At 38.6% G+C, this 21,187-nt stretch overlaps 1 protein-coding gene across 1 annotated transcript; it reads left to right on the top strand.

Annotated features, from left to right (window-relative positions):
* Positions 1-7,232: 7,232 nt before the first annotated feature.
* LOC306739996 (tetraspanin-15) lies at positions 7,233-20,914 on the top strand (the record flags this gene model as incomplete). The annotated part of the gene is made up of 8 exons (XM_079222099.1): positions 7,233-7,331; positions 12,415-12,600; positions 13,707-13,781; positions 13,934-14,029; positions 15,619-15,735; positions 17,281-17,331; positions 18,605-18,721; positions 19,714-20,914. The coding sequence occupies 8 exons, from the start codon at positions 7,233-7,235 to the stop codon at positions 20,047-20,049; spliced, it is 1,077 nt and encodes a 358-aa protein (XP_079078225.1). The 3' UTR covers positions 20,050-20,914.
* Positions 20,915-21,187: the final 273 nt, after the last annotated feature.

The raw sequence follows: 21,187 nt of genomic DNA on the forward strand, positions 1-21,187 counted from the left end.
CTCTCTCTGCTCCGTCTCTCTCCGCTCTGATTTCTGCTGCTTCTGCTCAAACTGAGCGGCTGCACGCCACTTTTATGTAGCCAGCCGCTGCGCAGCCGTCCAATAGGCAGTCTCTGTAATTATGATTATGTTATTTATTCCATCCGACTCAGACCTCACGGGGAAACCAACAGGATAATCATGCCTAAATACCTCTCATCTGATTAAGTTCGCTCATAATTCCGTTGTAAGCAATAACAAATCACACACAAGCAAGAGAAAGAATGAACGAATTCAGGCACGTAATAATGTGCTAATAACAATACAAATATAAATAGCCAAGTTGTAACAATCATATTTGTAGTTGTGTAGTGGCTTGAATGGATTTAATCTCAAAATACAATTGAAGGAATCCATTTATTTCTGAATGTGGTGTGTAATGCGGTGAGGTGTCACACTCCCACTCACCGCCCCCTCTTGTGGACTCAGTCTGGACTGTGCATTTAGGGATGAGCTGCTTTTGAATTGTAGTAATTAAATGTATACTTTAAAGGCTTTCTCGCATATTTTAACAGCAATACAAATAAAACTCAGTGTAAACACATGTTTAATAGTGACATATAGATTTTATTGATAAACACTGCAGCAGAGGTTTTTCATAAGAGAGACCAGTCCAGGATATTTCAGCAGGCAGACAACTTTTTTGTTTACAATACCAAGCTTTATATATTTGATCAGAGCCCTGTTCCCGGCTCCTTTTTCAGAGGCTGCATTTGCAGGAGTATACCCAGAAGAGCAATGTGAGAGAATGAATGAGCTCATTAAGATGGATGCTTCCAGGCTTCCCACCAGACTCTTGAAGGTATGAAAAGGCTGGAGATCAAAAGGTTGAATGGACCTCAACTCACAGCCCTTTGTTGTGTTATTGTGGAGTATGTGGAGTGCTGTGAAGCTGAAAGGGAATCATATGACTGTATTGCTTTAAGCCTGCTTTAGAAACAATACGAAACATAGAATTCTCTGGACATCCGGTGTCTTCCAGGTGTGAACAGACTCTATCTATTTTATTTAAAGCAGGGTTATATCACACCAATCTTGGCCAGGCAAGCTGCTGATTACCAGAACAATGTTCCCATGAATAAATGAATGACGATGCTACATTACCAGCTTTCACAACAACTATAAGAGATATACAGTTAGAGAGGGCCACGGTAAATTCACTACTGAAAAAAGAAAAGAAAATGCCACACAGGGCTCCCTGTCAAGGCTCTTTTTGAAAAATATTGGAAAAAGAACAGACATTTTCTTTGTCATGCACTGAGGCCATAATTTGTCAAACTCACAGAGCGCAGAAAATTATGCAATTCACATCTTTGACACTCCACTATTTTCTGCCTCTCTCTTCACAGCTTTCGTAACTATTGCACTGGAGGCAAGTCGTTTCATGCAGACTTGTCCTTTGTTAATGCCAGAGTACCTAGAACCTCATGTATATACCTTTTGTAGGTTGCCATCTTGACTCAGGCTCACTGGAAAAAAAGAGGAGGCAATGCTATGTTTGAGTATTGTGATTAAATGGTTAAAAAGGTAGATTTGCGGTCAGATCATGTCTCCATTTGTCTGTCCAACACAACCAGAGAAACAGCTCTTAGTCAACTTGGTATGACATGTCACACGATTTTCAAGTCAGAATTACCCCTTGACAAGCACATTGGTCTGTGACAACTTCAACAGCTGAATTTCCATGAATGTTTCTGTGAATTCATGGTCCCCAAATGGACCCACACACTTGAATTTAATAATCAGGTCACAGGATGTATAACCTTTATAACCCTCAAGGTTAAAAACAACAAATTTGCACATGTGTGATAGATATATCTTGAGGCTTATACACCACGTCGTGGGTTGTAACAGTGGTTCCATCCTCTAATATGAATAACTGGCTGGTCAACACATGTTCTCTTCTCTTCTGTAATTGTCTGCAAATGTCTGATTTTCACTTAATGCCTGATCTATGTCCTTCCCAGGTCAACAATTGCCCAATGACCGCAGCTGTCACGACCGGATGTGGTGGGACAGAGACTCAAGTGCAGAGGAAACACAACAGGAGGCTCGTTAGGGGAAAAAATCCAAAAAGGTCCTTTACTCGTCAAAGTAAAAACACAAGGAAAACAAAACGTACGCTGGAAACCGATACAACACAGGCTTGAAGGCGATGCACACATACCGGTATACGAAGACAATCTGGCATGGGACAAGGGAAAACAGGGGAGTATATACTGTATATATATATATATATATATATATATATATATATATATATATATATATGAGAGAGGAAACACAGGTGTAGGGCATAAACAATCAGGGGACACACATGGGAGTGGCTGAGGGCAGGTGAAGGGAATGAAACCATCAGGAGACACACATACAACTAACAGGGTGGTACACCAGCAACACAATGTCCCCAAAAATGTTCTCCTCCAAAGATAATTTCATTATAGATGGTGTCCATTCATGGTAAGTCTGTTCCTCTTGCACAAGGACATTGCTTTTATCTTGGGAGAAGCTTCAATCCTCTCTGGACTGTCCTCTCCATCACAGTTGTCAGAGCTTCATGGTAGAGTCTAAACTGCTTGGAAGGAGAAGCAAAAGACGTGAGTGACACCAGTCTCTAGCTCACACTCATGATGAGATATATTTCCTCATTTCACTCTATTACCAGCTGCAGATGCACTCCAAGCTCTAGCCATGAAAACATCAGGTCGGTCACAATAACCTGTATGTCTGCCATCCATGCATCACGTGACATTTGGGCCTCATGCAAGAAACAAAATAGGAAACAAGTTTCTGCTATTTGTTCCATTTGTTCAGCTATTTCTGGGATTCACAGTTTTAAAAAAATCTCATTATTTCTTGTTTTATAATATTAATAATGGTGCTAAATAACTACTATTGTTCCATGGATCCCAATTATAAAAAACATTGGAGGATATTGCATGTGTTCAGCTTCTGAATGGCTTAAATACTGCTCTTTGATTATTTATTTTTCTGTAACATCAGTACTGATCTAAAAAAAACACATATTGACTTTACAAAAAATTATTTAGCAGTATCTCAATTTAACCTCTGTGGAAATTCTTCCTTCTCTTGCAGTATCTCTTCAATTATTTGCACACGGCACAACACCTGCCCGCATAGTGTTTAGGGGGCGTCAACTATGCTCATATTCAACAATCAGCCACATGTCTTCAATTTATGATAAACTGGGACTCATCATTCAGCTCACCTGGGTAAGATGGTTAAGGAGGTTTGATGCATCTGGAGTTGAATTCTCTTGTTTTTTTTTTCTCTTGACCGCCATTTAAGACAAAATATATAAGAAATGTAATAAATATTACTGCATGAGGCCCAATGATCCACAGAGTCCTCTACATTTGAAATATCTTAGTCATAATTAAATGAGGCTATACATAAGATAAGATAAGATGATCCTTTATTAGTCCTGGATTACAGCATAGTAAAATAAAAAAACAAGTAATGTAAATAAACAGTAATAAAACAGTAAATAATCTACAATAGCAGTATTTCATATACAGACAGAATAAACAATGTATTTAAAACATGCATTTATATTGCACCAGTAATTAAAGTGACCAAAGTGATTGCAGTACAAGGAGCTGTGCAGAGCTGCCTCCCACCCCCATGTCCTGCATGGGGGTGGGAGGTATGGTTCATCAGGGATGAGAGCTTTGCCATCATCCTCCTGTCTCCCACCACCTCCACAGTATCCAGCTGCTGTCCTTCTTTACCAGCTTGTCTAGTCTCCTCCTGTCAGCCGCCGTGATGCTGCTGCTCCAGAAGACCACTCCATAAAAGATGGCTGACGCCACCACCGAGTCAAAGAAGGTCTTCAGGAGTGCTCCCTGCACTGACAAATTTGTTCACTCCTTATGATATAATCCAGCCCAATCAGCAAGTGCCCAGGCTTCTGAAATTGATAGAGCCATGTTTCTCCTCCTTCAGGCACTGAAACTACTTTTCCAGAAAGAAAGAAATATTAGTAAGTTATATCTATTTTTTTTAAGTTAAAGAAAAGGTATTTTCTTGTCATCTTCCAAAAGCTGTCATCACTACTGGGACTGATGTTGTGAAAATTGCTATTAACCGTCTTAGAGTACATCTCGTTCAACTGAAATAAAGAAAACAGAACTTGTCTTTGTTGGTTTATTATTCACTGCAGTGAAGATTCAATGATTGTACAGAATGCAGAAAGTCTGCATGAACAACTTAACGAAGGTTGAGAACATGCTCTGACATTTTCTTGTGGTCAAGGCAGGAACTAAGTCTTGCTTGCATCATATGCAATAAGAGCGGGGGTGATATGTACCTCAACCCCAACAGGTGTGTAAACAACATCATAACACATTTCTGAGAAGCACGTATGAACTTGTTTTATTTGTTCACACTGATACTGAGCATCCCCTCATGCCTGCTGCTGGGACTCATCAAGTGTTGGGATGGGAAAGGAGTGTTGTATGAGTATTGGGTGATAGCAGCAGGCTGCCACAGTGAAAAGGAATCACCACCGTATAGGAGCAGTAAATTATAGGGAAGCTTGGTTTATGGCCCTACACGACAGATATGACCCATTATAAGTACCCCTCTCGTGTCAGCTTTGCAAGGGTCAATTTTCGCGCATCAATTTCTGCTTGTTACATGCGTACACTTTCTTTTCAGAATAATAACTAGTAAAAGTAACATTAACTATAGATTTTCTTGCAGAGGGACTGTTATAGGACATATTTCCTTCATGGTTGTTTAGGTCTTTAAACAACTTCTCTGGCCTCTACACTTTTAAAGGATTACTGTATTTCACAATGAAAGACAACCTAACAAGATCGACTTGAACCTTGTTTAACAGTGCAGCCTAGTTGTGTTCACCCTAATTGGGATAGAGCTGCGATACAGGCATTCAAGAAAGAAATGCAACAAAAGTGATGACTCTATGAACACTCAGAATGCCAGAATGCCCAAATAAATAAATGAACAGTCTTTACACAATTGCCATAAATTGCCATACATATATTATATTTTCAAACATATTCACAGAAAAGTGACACAATCCAGAAAGGGATTTATAGAGCAGCTCACATTTGTATTCGTCTGCAACAGGAATATATTAATCTACTATATAAAATAGCAAAAATATACTAGTTTTGTCAAATTACAGGCACTGATATCCATCATAGTGTATAACTGCTTATACTTTAATATTAACATGTATTAATTACTTATAAAATTTGGGTGAAAGTATTTTCACGAAAGGCTGTGTGTGTGTGTGTGTGTGTGTGTGTGTGTGTGTGTGTGTGTGTGTGTGTGTGTGTGTGTGTGTGTGTGTGTGTGTGTGTGGTTTGGAGTGTGGAAATGAGGGCGGCAGAGGAAGTGCTGGATTCAGATGACTTAACACAAGAAATGAGCTGGGTTACTGAATTTAAACTCAATTCAGTCCATGCCAACTGTCTCCTGGGCTGGCCGATGATTCTGAGGGAATGAGAAACATTCCTGAATTCCAAATGTTATTTCTGACCTTTCGATTGATTGGCTTTCCGTAGCTTAGACTAAATGTTTCCCTGCTACTCACTGAACATTTAAACTAAATGTGTGAAAGATGTGAGACTCTTTGATGAGCTGCAGACAACCTGGCCCTCAAAATGTGCACAGGGGTGATTTAAATCCACCCAGTGCAATTCCTTCAACAAAGATCAATGAATATGTTTGTGAGTAAGAGAAGCCCTTAGAAAGATGAAGGTGATGGATTTTGCAGAGCAGAGCATGATCATTCATTTTTTGTTTGTCCACTTATTCTTGTCATGGGACTAGATGCAATCCTAGCAGCACTACCTTTCCATATCACGGCAGAGCAATCCACTATAAGGTCAGAGGTTATCGGGTCAGCCACAGAACAGATGACAGGAGACATAATAAGTAATAACAATAACTTTTAATAATAATAATAATAAGTGAGGATGTTTACACAGAAAGATAACGTTGGTTGAAGGACTTCAGTAATTCATCAAATGTACCCCGATGACATGGCTCATGCTTCTCTCTGCAACACAAACACTGGAGTGTAGACATGAGATGAGGTTGTACATCACCTGAATTTGACACTATGCACCACAGCTATGTAAATGAACCTTTCTTCAGGATTGAAATTCAAATTAGGAGGAAGTGAAACTATGGATTCCAACAGAATAAGAAAACACACCAACTTCTAAAGATTAGAATCTCAAACACTTGTGCTAATTATCATTTAGTTGAACACATGGCCAGCTTTGCAAGTGTGTAAACCAATTTGCGAATGCATCAGTAATGTCACAAGCATGCCAAATATATCCAACCTGGTTGCAGTAACAACTGATGCAACCTGAAGCAAGAGGGATTAGCCTGTCTAATAAGAGTCTGTAAGTAATGCATTACAGCTCTTAGTTACTAGTTTATCTACGTGTATTTCTCAAAAACATGTTTTTGATTTAAAGGTTTTAAGTTTGACTTATGTGCATTTATCAAGTTAATTTGAATAACTTTTCAGTTCGCATGAAGAGAAAAGTAATTCAACAAGTATTTCATTACTTGTATCACGACTACTATGTTGTTACTAGTATGACCCAGTTTCTATAGTGAGGTCTTTATATTTTCCTCCTGTTTTAAATGTATTTATTTTGGATGAATGTTTTTTTACAGGTCGATTTTTGTCCACAAGTTACCCACCTGTTTTGCAGATACAGGGACTGATCTAGCACTTCTGACCTCAATGTCAAACAGCAGTCTGCTTGTCAACGTTTTAATTGGTTTGTCTTGTTATAACTTTAATATTTCATAAGCAATACACATTGACACAATTAAATGTCACAAGTATTATAGTTGAAACTAAACACAAATGACACAAATTAACCGTAGCAGCTCAATCTAATTAAATAAGGAGGATGTGTTCACTGCCCCTTTAAGAATGTAGTCAAAACAAAGCGTGGCCTGCACCCGGCCGTACGGAAGTGGTTTTGTTTCAGTGGCTACCAACAATAGTATGTGAGAAATGAGGGCTGCTATTTATATCAAATTCAGTTAGCTCTCTTAAAACCCTTTTTTAAATTTCATTAAGAACATTTGATGTGTAATTATCATTATTTTGATATTGCCTGAACTAAACGAGGGATAACCAACGTTAGCTAGCTGACAAGCTAGCTTTACTGATGTCAGCAGCCATGCCGTCCTACTCTGAATTAAGAAAAACCAACCACTTCTACTACTTCATCAAATTCACCTTAAATATCTACTCCATGCTCTTCTCGGTAAGTTTGCGGTACATTTATTAACGTCGTAGTAAGTTTGAGCTGCAACAGTGTCTGCAAATTGTAGTCGACGTGAACCACCTACTAGCGTCAGTGAGTCATCTCTCCAAACCTCATGCAAAGCTCTAGCGTTTAAATGTAATATCTGCTCCAGGCACATCATATATGTGTTGGAACATAATCGCAGACATATTCAGAGTCTATATGGTCTCCTGTATAAATCGGCATACAACCCGGAACCAGGATAACGGCCTTTTGGTTGACAATTTCAATGTAAAACACGGATTTGCCTAAAATTATGTCGAACTTCCACCTTTAAAGCGTTAGTGTGAAACGGGGTAAAACTGTAATTGTAGTTAAATGAATTGCCTAGTGTTGGGATGGCGCATTCCGTATTTACTAGGAGACTATATTGATTAGAATGCAAGTCATACATTTTGATAACACCATTATGTTTTTGTTGTTTAGTAATGCAATATAAAGTTTCCGTATTTTCTAATGGGATTTGGTTTGAAATTCTCTGGATACTAGCTAGCTGGTGAACGATTAGCTTGCAAGATAAACATCCGCCCAAATTTGAATCTGTTGACAAAACAAGGATTTGGGGCAATCTAATAAACAAGATACCGACACAGAAATATCTTTCATCGGGTATTTATACAATACTCCGCGATCTGTGGCTAGCAAACAGCACGGTGGTGCAGGGCGTTGTATCCACTTAAAGGGACGCCAATGTGGGTAAATAGTTGTGCCGACAGAAAATAGGAGCAACGTGAAAGGCTCTTTTACTGCTCATTCAATTAATAATCCATGTTCATTTTATGATTAAAACATAGTCATGTCAGTAAATTATATATGAATAACTACGTTATTGAAAATGCCGTTCATACATATGATGCCTGCCTATTTGAAATGTCATCTTCCTAACCATGTTGGTAAAGATCATTTGTACATTATAACATTATTCCAAACCCATTTTTAATACTACTGTCCTGGCATGTTCACAGTATTCTGGTGTATATGGAATAAGGTTAAGGTAATAGGGTTACACACTGCCCACACTGATTTGATGGTAACAAAAGTCTGCGGCTGATAAACAAATCCACATATATATAAATCTATATTTAAAGCTAAATAAGCAAAGGTGTGTTCAGGCCTTTCGGATTTCAGTATTTCCTACACGCCAAATGTATCAAAGAAAACTAAGTAAACTTATTTGGTTAACTTTGGTTGTGGTTGGAGAGTTCTTCTATGCCACCATGTTGGGCAATACATGTATATATATTATGTTGATATTATGATTTGACACTAGATATCGTCCACGAATTTGCATTTTGTAATAAGACATAAGTGTTGTCTTTTCCAGGTTTTAAAGGCTGTATTACAGTAAAATGGTGTTATTTTCTCAACTTATGTATTCCGCTTCGTCATTAAATCCACATAATGATTATTGAGTAAATAGGGATATTTGATTTTCTCCATCACCCAACCACCAGGAATTGTGGCAGCTAGCTCGATTAGCTACCCATAGCCAAAACTTTGGTCAATGTTTTATTTTTTTAATTTCTTTAAGTGCAATTTTTAAATTTGTGATCCAATAGCCGTGTAAATTGCTGGTCAAACCTTGTCAGGTCATTGCAAAGTAAAGATGAGTCATCCTCAGCCTTCATTGGCCCACTTACCCTGTGTTTTATTCCTCCATCTCACCACTACATCACCTTTATCTCCAGGAAGATTAGAGGAATAATGTTCTATATATATATATATATATATATATATATATATATATATATATATATATATATATATATATATATATATATATATATATATATATATATATATATATATATATATATATATAATATATATATATATATATATATTATATATATATATTATATATATATATATATATATATATATATATATATATATATATATATATATATATATATATATATACTATTAACCATTTAAAGGGGCTAATAGGAGATTGGGAGCATTTCTATTGCTATTACATTAAGCCAGCCAACAGTGCTCACTCTACTTAATGTCCCCCCACCCACTTTCAATGAAATCATAAAAAAAACAAAAAAACAATCATAAGTCATCAACAAGAGTTACTACCAGAGGGGACTACCACATAGAAAAAGTACCTTTGGGCAGTCTCCTTTTTCCAATCAGGCTTCTCACACCTGGAACACTACTGACAGTGACATAACTAAGGAACATCACATCTCATGTAATCTATAAAACAGTAACTGGACAATCAAACTTGCAGTTGTAATCTGGAGTAGTGGTTTGTCATTGTTTTGCCTATGTGTTTTTAATTGTGCTTATGTGCTTTTTGTCTGTGCATATGGATCTTTTATGTTTTCTGTAATACCATCAACATGCCAGGGACTGAAAATGAGCCTGTATGGCTAAATCTGGCACATTTACAGATGGATTTAAGTGCTCATGTTGATTTATGTGCATTTTTCCCTCTTAAATTAAGTGAAACAAACAGTAGACCGGGGTCTTTGCACACTGTCACTGCTCAGGAGACTTGGGCACCCGATCCAACGAACCCTCAGGCTGCAAGTCATCCTATTCTTCTAATGTCCTGGGATGACTGATATAATGCTACCAATTCCGGGTTTTGTCTTTTTTTGGGGGGTTGGTATCGAAATCCTTTCTGCAAAGTCTGCTACTTAGTCTTATCTTCATTACTGCAGCAGTGAACGTAGGAAGGCTGACTTTGGATGTTGGCTTGAAGCCAAATGTATCTGCCAATGCTTTATGGAGGGTTGTGAGCAGTAAATGGAGTTGAAGTAGAGGGACCCTACTCTTAAGGCCGATTGCCTCTGTTTCCAATTGAAAATCAATGGCAGGAAAGCAAGCTCTGTTTGTTACATTTAATTTTGTAGCACTTGCATTAGATGAATATGGAACACCACTTTCCATTTTACTAATTTGTCAACTTGTATTTTCAGCGTGCTTAGACTTGGTGAGGCTCATTTTAATGTAATGCTGTGATTCACTGTGGGACACTATGATCCAGCACACTGACCAGCTAGATCTAAGTACATTTAATCAAGTTCTTTACTTGTGTACAGTGGTAAGGTTTTTCCATTTAACCTTACTGCCTGGGTACTACCGAGGTGCCCTTGAGCAAGGCAACTCTTAACTGCTCAGGGGTTAGTCCTTTTGGTATATTTCTCCACCTGCATGTTTATGTTCTTCTTCTTTATACATCTACTCTACTCAATTTACTTTTTACTCGACTTCATTTGTCTGACAGCTATAATCACTTTACTGATTTAACATTTTATTTTATAAAAAACAATACAATGTTAAAGATTAAACCAGTGATCCACAGTCTTTTTGGTTTGGATCCCTCACATAAAAACAGTGGGGCTGCGTGTCACGTTTCAGATGTCTATGGGTAGCTTCCAGTTCCACCTCTTCTTAACTTATCAAATGGTTTTGTTTAAACAACTGTTTAAGGTCCCAAGAAAAATCAGATCAGCAAAAGGTCTCCAAAAAAATATGAATACATACAGTATGAGGAGCAGAACTTTGTTTTCCTTCTTTCTTGACCCTTTAATCACCTCACAATGCCCCACATTTATCTGGTGACCTGTTGGATTGGCATTGCGTAGAGGTGAGGAACCACTGGACTAATCTGCCTAATTGTATATAAATCAGTAAAAGCTAGCTTCACCTAAATCAACTACATCAAAATAATACTTCAGAATGGATGCATCAGTAATATAAATCTAATAGTGGAATTAATAATTATTCAGCATTTTTATGCCAGACAAGTACTTTTCCATTTGATATTTCAATTTTGCTGGAGCTGAATACTATCTTTTGTTGTACTGGTACATTTAATTGGTAAAGGCTTTGGGTAAGCAAGCTGTGCACCAGTTGCACTTTGGAGTTTAAACAAACACCACATTTTATTGCGATTTTTCAGTATTTTGTTCCTCTAATCATCCTTTCAAATTCCAACCCAACCTGATATGAGCACTCTGGGCAGCTTCAGCACACTTTGGGGTTTGTGTACTAGGAACAAAAGCATCCAAACTTGTATGTATAATACATGTATCTTCCCTGCCTATTACAGCACTATTATGTGGAAGAATCACCCCAGGATAATATTGGCTGTAAAAACAGAGCATGGTCATTCATTGTGCATAATGCAAACCGTAATCCCTAAATTAAGGTGAAAGACACTACACTGGCATAATTATGCCGTGCATCTCAGCTGAGAACAGAGAAGGGCTGAGCCCTTCTTGAGTCATGTCACGGAGGCTAACCAAGCCCTCATCACCGTTGCTTGTGTCGGAGCACAACCCATGCTGGGCTCATGTACTGCTCTAAGGTCATGGGAAATGAATCCGTGCTGCTTACTAGCGAGAGGTTAAAGCGGTGGTCCTGTGCCCCAAAACGTTTATTTGTATAGCCCTACTCTAAACTGGAATGTCAAACCAATGTCAAAATACGGTAGTATCAGGTGACAACCGCTGGACCTTTTTAAAAGGGAAGCCAATGCAGATGTGCCTTTTAAAGTTGTATTCTACTAAATGACCAGCAGAGGGCGTCTTGTAAAAATAAGTCTGATTGTATATAAGTCAATAAGAAAATGACCCTACTTTTCACTTTACTTATTAGCTCAGTAAACATTGGAACCATATGTTGATGGTCTCAATGGCTAGTTTCAGGTCTTCGTCAATACAGCATGATGTTCGGTTAGTAAATCATGGTCCCATTTAGAGTCAAAAAAGACTCTTCCTCTTAGAACATTATCCCTTTCACAGTGTGTTTTCAATTCATGCAAGTTAATTGTAAAATGTTGGTTGCCTACTAATGTCTTTTTCATTGTTCCGGTTATTTAAAAAAAAAAGAGTTAAAAAACCAAAGGTGATGACGGACAAAATGTCGAACTTGAGGCTTAAAAAACGTAGTCCATGAGAATTAATATCAGCTTAAAGTTCAAAAAGCACTACACTACTGGTTCTTCATACTGAGGATTGTCATGGTTTCTATCTCATGAACACCCCCCCCCCCGCACCCCCTCTCTCCCTCCCTCTAGCTGATGGGTCTCTGTGTGCTGTGTGTGGGGGTGTATGCCGAAGTGGAACGGCAGAAGAATAGAACCCTGGAGGGCCTTTTCCTGGCCCCTGCCGTGGTGCTCATCCTGCTGGGCCTGGTGATGTTCACCGTGTCGATGGTGGGCATGGTTGGATCCCTCAGGGACAACAAGACCCTGCTGCACATGGTAGGGATGATAAAGGAGGAGGAGGAGGAGGGGATGTGGCCGTGAGCGCATGTCTTTTAATGTTTATTTTACATGATGTGTGTGTGCAACTCAAATGTTTATGGTTAGCATATACATTTTTAGAATTGTATACAATTTGTGTTGTCAGCTGAGTTACAAAATCAGAGAGGTAATGAGAGATAAAATAGGGAGTTATACATCCACCTTCAAATGTATGCGTCAACGTATGTGTGTACATTTTTATGTAAATATACAAATTACACACAATTGAGAAATACAAACTGTGATCAAAGTTTGCCCGACAGCAGCATCTCCTAAAACATTTAAATCAGTGATCACTTTCGCCTCACCTCAAATGCAAAAGCCCAGTGGTTGGTTTTGCCAATAACAGAGAAAGAGCTAAAAGTGTGCAGGGATATATTAGCTAAATAGGATGAACGGGAAACAAGGATTAGAAATTCACCATAAAGCAAGGAAGTCGGTATTGTTTCTGCTCATGCTTTGATGAAGAGGATGAAGCGTGTCATACCAGAAGCCCTCGTGTTAATGTTACTCATTGAGAAACATGGATGTTACGTTCCTTGTTGCACTGATATTTGCATGTCTTATTAGCATTTTTAAAGCCTGTCAGCAAATATGCCATAAATAATGCAATCAATCAAACAACCCAATACAGAGTCTTTTAATATTGATCCAATCCAATATCACAATTGACACACAAATGGAGAGTCAAACTGAAAATGTCGTGAGATGGAACTTAATTAAAAAGCGAAATACATTTTATGCCAAAGATGCTCCCTATACATGGTAAAATATTCCATACACAGCAGCAGAAGATGTGCAATGTTGAATAAATATGTATGTGACACTGAAATAACGGTGTGAATTGTTAAATTTGGCACACCTTGTTTCCCAAGAGCTTAAGTTACCAATCTTCCAGATCGCTCCGGGACATATTGATAAACTTATCAGTATGTTATACTTTGTGTCATTGAAATGCTGAAAACAATGTTTGTATATATTAGGGCTGTAATTAGTGTTCTTGGTGCGTTGGTGCTAAATATTTCCTCTGAATGCTCTATGATTTAGTTCTCTTTCTTCCGCAGTTCCTCTGTGTTCTCTGTGTGCTGCTGCTTCTCCAGGCGATCGGGCTCACCACGGCTCTCATCTTTGAAAACAAGGTAAGCGTCACATTCTCACACATCCTGTACATTCTCAATTGTTATCAGCCTCTTGATGGCCTCTCGCCAAAGTGAGGTCACTACTTCTTCACTGAACTGTCTGACAGGCACCGTCTCTCCTCTCTGTTTCTGCCCCTCTCCACTTTATCTAGACGTCTGCCTTGTTTCAGAACAGTATACGAGAAGGAATTAAACACTACTACGACGACCTGGACTTCAAAAACATCTTGGACTACATGCAGCAAAAGGTGGTTTGCTATTTTATTTGGACAGGACACTTACATGGGGGACAGACTTCTTATATTTGTGGACAGTAATAATGATTCAAATTAGAATGTTGGATATTGTACAAAAATATGGCATTTTTTATATTGTTACAATAGGATAAAACGATCTACAACTTGATAACAATAATGAATTGTGCATTATTCAGAGCTTTAATGATGATAGATATTTTTCTACAAGTCAGATGGTCACACAGCTTTGTTTTCCTTCATTTTAATCCAGCCAAACTGGTCATTTCATAAAAAGATGACATGGTTGTTCATTTCAGTATTATTCCTTAATGTCAGTGAGACTGGGAATAGTCAGTCTACCTTCAGTCTGGCGGGATTCCCATTTGAAAAAGAAGTCAACTCTTCAAATCCTCTTGGCACATTATCATTTCATGAAATACTGAAGATATCCAGTAAAACGAGTTATGTCTTTGCAGTTTCTCTACTCGGCGAACAAGTAACACGATCTGCAGTGAGATTATTCATTATTATGGTTCATGTAGCTGGGTCAATTTTTTTAAGAAGGACGGACCGCTCTACATCATTTTGCTTTTCTAAAAATATCTAAAGGAATCTTTTCGAGCAGCAAAAAGATAAAGTTGTGTTTTTGGCTACCTGGATGGACACAGTAGTTATTGCAAACAATAGTGGGGGGAACAAATTGGCAAAAATGTAGTTTGTGGCAGTCTGCAGCTCCTAAATCGATGAAGCGAATAACAGGATAATGCAATAGTGGGTATTTTAGAAATATTGATTGTTCTCTCAGTTTGAGATGTATTTTATGTGAGCAATAACGGGAGAACTGGCATCAGTATTGGCGCCGCTGAAGCATAAACTGTACGTGCTCAGTTTCGTTGAACTTCGAGACAAATTAATTGTCTGTTATGGGCATTTAACCTTTTGGCTGTGAGCTCACTAAAGTGTCTCTTGTCTTTCAACTGCTATTCTCACAGTTTGCCTTTGTATCGAGGGATACTTGCGGATTTTTCATCACCTACGTCAGCAGAGAGGCCAATAAATTCTGCTTCCTGCCTTGTGTCCTCTTTTCTTTTTTCCTAACTACTTGTAAAAATGTCTTATTTGCACAGCCAGTGTGTTTCCTGGCAGCGTGCAATGGAGGTCAGACAATCACAAAGATAGAGATGTCCTTCATCGTCTGGGAAAGGTCTCAACATGTTGGACACCTAAACCCAGTACTTAAAAATAATAGCTTTTCATTTGATTGTCCGAAACTCTGCAGTCTGCAAATGAGCACCTGTTTTGCACTGCAGATGTATCTACATGTATTTTAGTTTGCTGTAGGACTTGGATTTAGACAGAGATATTTTTGTCTGTCTTGGGAGGCGGGATAAGAAGGCAACATGGTGAGTGATCTCCATCTCAACTCGGAGGTGAAACACAAGTGTGGATTGCACACCAAAAGCTGAAACTCAGCGGGTTGTTTTAATTTAGGAGATGTTAGAGAATTTAAGCTTGTTTTCATTTTAATTTTAAATGAGCCTTTGTTTTTATAGCATGCTTTGTTCCTAATTGCCTTCTCTGAATACTGTTTTGCCTTCCAGTTTTCATGTTGTGGAGGGGATGAGTATAAGGACTGGGGAGTCAACCAGTACCATTTCTGCAACGGCACTGGTCCATTAGCCTGTGGGGTTCCATATACCTGTTGTGTTCGCCACAAGGTGAGTGCTGGACACACACACACACACACACACACACGCACACACGCACACGCGCACGCGCACGCACACACCAAACAACATAACACACACACACCAAACAAAATCACACAAAATGCCGTGAAACATCTGCATCATCTGTTACTTCCTGCTTTTCATATCATATTTATTTCAGTACAGTTGATCAAGAAACAATTCATACCTTTTTAGTTCTGCTCTAGTCTTGTTCATGGCCACACTGAGCCGATATAAATAAACCACGGAGATTGAGCATAACGTCACATGGACCGACGGGTAACTCGCTACTATTTGGACAATTTTGGCCACTGTCATCTTGCAGCGTTAGCAGTACATAAACCCCTTCGGGAAATAAAATCAAGTCCCGGAGACTGATAGTAAGTCATGCAGCACATTACAGCACCACTTGTGGTTATTTGAATTCTCTGGAGTCACAATGTGCTTCCCAATAAAAAATGGATTATGGGCATGGGAAACCAAACATTTGATTAACAAATTTCCCAGCGAAGCAAACAGGAAAATGCACCAGAGTTGATTTGAACCGCACATAACCAGTTGGGTGTGAAATCACTTTGAAAAAATGAATACAGTATTTTTTAAGAAAACTCATGGAGTTGATGCTTCTGAAATGAAACGCAACATCAACTAAAACTATAAGGGACATTTCTTCCACTTGCATGACATCTTTTCAGACAGGTAATCGGCCATCTGGAATGTTTGTTTGCTTGAAAGGCCATGATTGGACTGAAAATGTGCAAGAAATAGACTAAAAATAGACAGACTGGATTTCTACTGGAAGATGAGGGCACATTTCAGAGGAACCAATTCAGCGCGTTAATTAGAAATTATCGATATTATGTCATCCGGTATTAGAGCATCAGTGATGTTGCAGCCATCTTGGTTAATAATCATTGTCCCTGCTGGCAGATCCCAAAGCATGTACTGAGTTAGTGAAATCTCCTACTTTCCCAAAGCATCATTTATTGTACAAGAGAAGCATCTCATATATGGCCTTTAGGGTAGCTCTCTCTTTAAATTAACTCCCTTGTGGCCACCTCCACCCTCGATATGACCGGTATCATTCCTGTCCCTCTGCTCAAAACACTGATACTGTCTCTGGAAGCAGCGGAGCTGTGCTGCAGAAACCTAATGACAGATTCATCCAATACACTCACACACACACACACACACACACTCACACACACACACACACACACACACACACACACACACACACACACACACACACACACACACACACACACACACACACACACACACACACACAGCGATAGAGGCCTTGATTAGGAAAGCTGAACATTGGCTAGGTTTCTACTGTTATCAGTCCCTACCTGTCAGGGTTGCAGCCATTTTTCAAATCCTTAAGTTCACGCTCTGGCTGCCAGGGGACAGGAACACCCCTTTTTGAGGAGCATTACTCCCATTTATGTCCCCATGGTTTTGTCTCTTGTCATCTTAGCTCAGTTAAAGTCTCGTCTCTGACTTTCTCAATCTCAACTCTTTACACAGGTAGGAGAGGTCGTCAACACTCTATGTGGTTACAAGACTCTGGATCATCAGGTAAGAGGAACAACAGGTTATTGTCGACACATTTTAACATTGGTTTTAAGTAGCATGACTCCTAACACAGGATGTGTGGCTCACACAGAGGTAACACATTTATTTTAGACCACTTTATTCGTTATACCCACCATGGAAATATCTGCTGTCACAATTAAAGTGAGGGTCCCATTTTTCTTGCATCATAGTAGAGCTGCAGCACTTAGTGGGTTAATTAAGGAGATACTTATTTGACATGTTGGAATGGGCAATATGGATGAAATATAATATCATGGAAACTATCATATACATCGTTAGTTTATATCATAAACCCTTTATTGATCAAATAACCAGATGGAAATGCATGTTTTGGGCTAATCCAGTCAGTCATTGATGCAAAATCCAATAACAAGTGTCACATATGAAATGTAACTACTGAGGTGGAAGATGATGAGTAAACGAATCCTGAAGCAGCTGCTCACACACACTTCTGTTAGGCTCTTTAGGCGGTCGTAATGATTTGTTTAATTCAGTTTTCAGTTTTCTGAACTCCTCGTCATCACATTCTGTGACACTAATTCTTGGCAGCTTGACAGGCCTATCTGGTCCCCGCTTTTTTTTTATTTTCTCAGTAAAACAGTTGGAGGATGCTTTCCACTCATTTACACACCACATATACAATTTACATGAATAATGCATGTTTAGTATGTGATTTCAAACAGAGCCTGTTCTGGTATTCTCTCCATTCAATAATAATATGTGATGTCAATACGTAATCATCTAGTCATTGAATATAATATGCATCCCTGATGTTTTTAATACGTTATCTAGTATTTCATGATTGCAAAGGAATATACAAATATTATATAAAGCCAATATTAACAATTTAAATTCTGCTAGCTTATAGTCAGAAGGTTTATTTGAGAAGGATGCACATTAGCATCTATGATTTACTTGTATCCCTCTTTAGAGGAATTATTTTTTTTTTGGACTGAAAAACATCACTTAAAGAATATATTCGTTTACGTCATGGTGTGTTGTTTCTAGATAACAGGGAGTTGCAAGCAGAGTCTGTAATACTAATTGACACATTTGTCATTTTTTTCCATCCTCCAGCATCTAGTTTTTACAGCAAACAGCTGAAATTGAAATATCTTTGACATCTTTGGAGCGTTAGAACTTCACTGACTCAACATGCTAGTCTACTTCTCTTTGTTTTTAGAGGTAGTGACTGTTTAGTTTGACTTTGGAACTGAAACTTTCCTCTTGTGTCTTCCTCTGGTCTGTGCATCAGCGTGAAACCCTTCATGAGCTGATCCATGTGCGAGGCTGCATCCATGCCGTCAACCTCTGGATGAGTGACAACATTGGAATAACTGTTGCACTCTGCTGCGCCATTGGGCTGCCCCAGGTAATTTAAAACTCATAGCGCCGACTCACTGACACTGAACGTGGTTTGAAGCCCTCTTTCCAATCAAATGCACCTCTTCAAATTAACCTTGATATCTGAACTGTAAACTCCCATCTTCCTGTGAAGGTTTGTAATTTTCCTCACATCAACACTGCCTTCTCTGCTGCATGAAAATAAAGGATTGACACTGCCAGAATACTTAACATGAATTGATTGCGTTTTCAAAAAGGTGCTTCAGTGGCTCAGTTTTTTATAAATTTGATGAATTTGAATTTGTCTCCTACACATTACAGTGTATAATATTTCCATCCATACATTTAGACTTGTTGCAGCATCCTCAGGGAGGAGTAATTACAATAATTACACTTCTAAAACAACTGCATAAATGAATACCATTGGTTATTTCCAGCACCTTTGATTCAGAATAAATCGTAGCTGATTAAGTTTATCCAAAAATAGTTAAGTGCCCTCACACGACTGTTTTCTGTGAGAAAAATCCCTTTATTTTTTGTCTTAAACTAACTGTTAGCAGACAGTACTTTCCATTCCTTTGACTTGCTGTGGCTTATGTGCTCTGGTTAAGATTTCTCATCACTGTAAATAGACGTTTCTTTCTACAAACGGCGGTGTGGCTATTGGGGATATTGTATTACTTTAGACCCCTATCAGAACTTTAACCTCAGTGATTGGATGTCTCTATGCCAAAATGCTCTTGGAGTTGTATGTAACCTCACACCAGATATTTTTTGACGTAGTGTTTCATCTTTTGTGCTGATGATTTAACCAGAAGGGTTCCGTACTGATTCAAGCTGTGTATTTGCTCTTGTCATTAGTCACCGAGTCAATTGAGAAATGAATAAAAGATGTTTTACCTGTCTGTTAATTTTCTGTTAATAATTCTTGGACTAAAGTCATTGATTGATGAAAAATAAAATATTTTTTCAAAACCCCGAGAGGCTTTTGTATTTACAATGTCTCATGTGTCCCTGCAGCTGCTGGGCATCATCCTGAGCTGCGTCTTCTGGAACCTGCTGGTGGACATGAGCGAGTCGACCGACATGGTGGACTTCAAGCTGAAGAAGAAGGATGTTGAGTACACCGAGCTGGACCTGGCTGGTGCCGGCTGGTGTATGTGTCTGCCGAGGGACGGCGGCTACCTGCCTGTCCCTGTTGTTGAGCCAGATCTCGACCCCATTGATGTTCACTTGCAAAAGCTCAAGAAGCAGGCGCCTCGCACTCACGCTCAGCTTCGAGAAATGCAGCAGTCCAGATCGACCACCGGGCTGGACGAGGTAGATGTTGGCCGGAAGCAGAAAAGGGAACACTAAATTGGTATTTTTGCTCTTTCTTGCCTTCTGTTGTTTTTTTTGCCTTTTTTATTTCTGTCATTGTAATCATTGCATTTGTTGAAGTTGTGTTTCACTACTTAATGGTTGAACCTGTCCGTCATTAGATCAAAAGAAAGTTGGTCAGCTAAAGGGATCAAAAGTACTTTGGCACTTCTGTTTATAACAAAAATTGAAGGAACAACATGCAGCGTTGGCTTTAAAAAAAACAACAACCTTTCTTTTGTCTTGTTTGTGGCTGTTGATATTCAAAGATTTATGGCATTATGTCACTTTTTAATTTATTAAATCTTTTTAGCCTTTGAAATTGAGCTATGTCTCATGTGCTAAAGCTTACCTCAGGCTGTTTTAAAAAAATAGCCCAGTATTCAGAGGACAGTACTATTTGGTGTGTAAATTAATGGTAGCTTGAAAAGATGTTCTTCAGTGTCGGAGAAATAGGATAGCCAAGTATGTCTTGCGTGTAGCGTCTGTGACGGATGTGTACAGTTTGTGTATTATTTCTTTTTACTATGATTTTGATTTGATTTTGTGCAGTCGGTGTACATTGTAAGACTGGTAGTTGTGAAATAACATGGGATGCATGTTTTGTACTGTATATAAAGTAAATTAAAAAAATAAAAAAATTCTCAGTTTACATGTTAGGCTGTCATCAGGGGGGCTTCAGTCTATTCCATTTTTAAACTAAACTTTTTATTCCATCTTTTAATGGAACAACTAAAGGGATTATCCAGACTACAAATCCAGTGAAAAGATACTCTTAATGGTTTTTTGTATCTGAGTTATGCACTGTTTTGAGCTTTCCCCTAGCTCCTGCCTTGTATCAGCACTACTGTTCTTGTCAATAAAGCTGGATTTGTCTACTGATTTTTGCGCTGAGTTGCTTTGCATATAAACACGATGAGGTCGCAATCAATTTCAACAGCAAACTGAAACATTGTTGTCTCCAGAGAGGAATACATGTCCCTTTGTAAACACACACAAAGATTTAGTGTTGCTCACCAAAACCCATTGTGTGAGGTCAAACCAATGTGTTTGTTTCTAATTTGCATAATTTTATTTTAAATGTAGCATGTTTACATCCATGTTCCCTACCATTGTTGGCACGTAGATCAAGAAA

Source organism: Taurulus bubalis (assembly GCF_910589615.1).
Source record: "Taurulus bubalis genome assembly, chromosome: 8".
NCBI lineage: Eukaryota > Metazoa > Chordata > Actinopteri > Perciformes > Cottidae > Taurulus > Taurulus bubalis.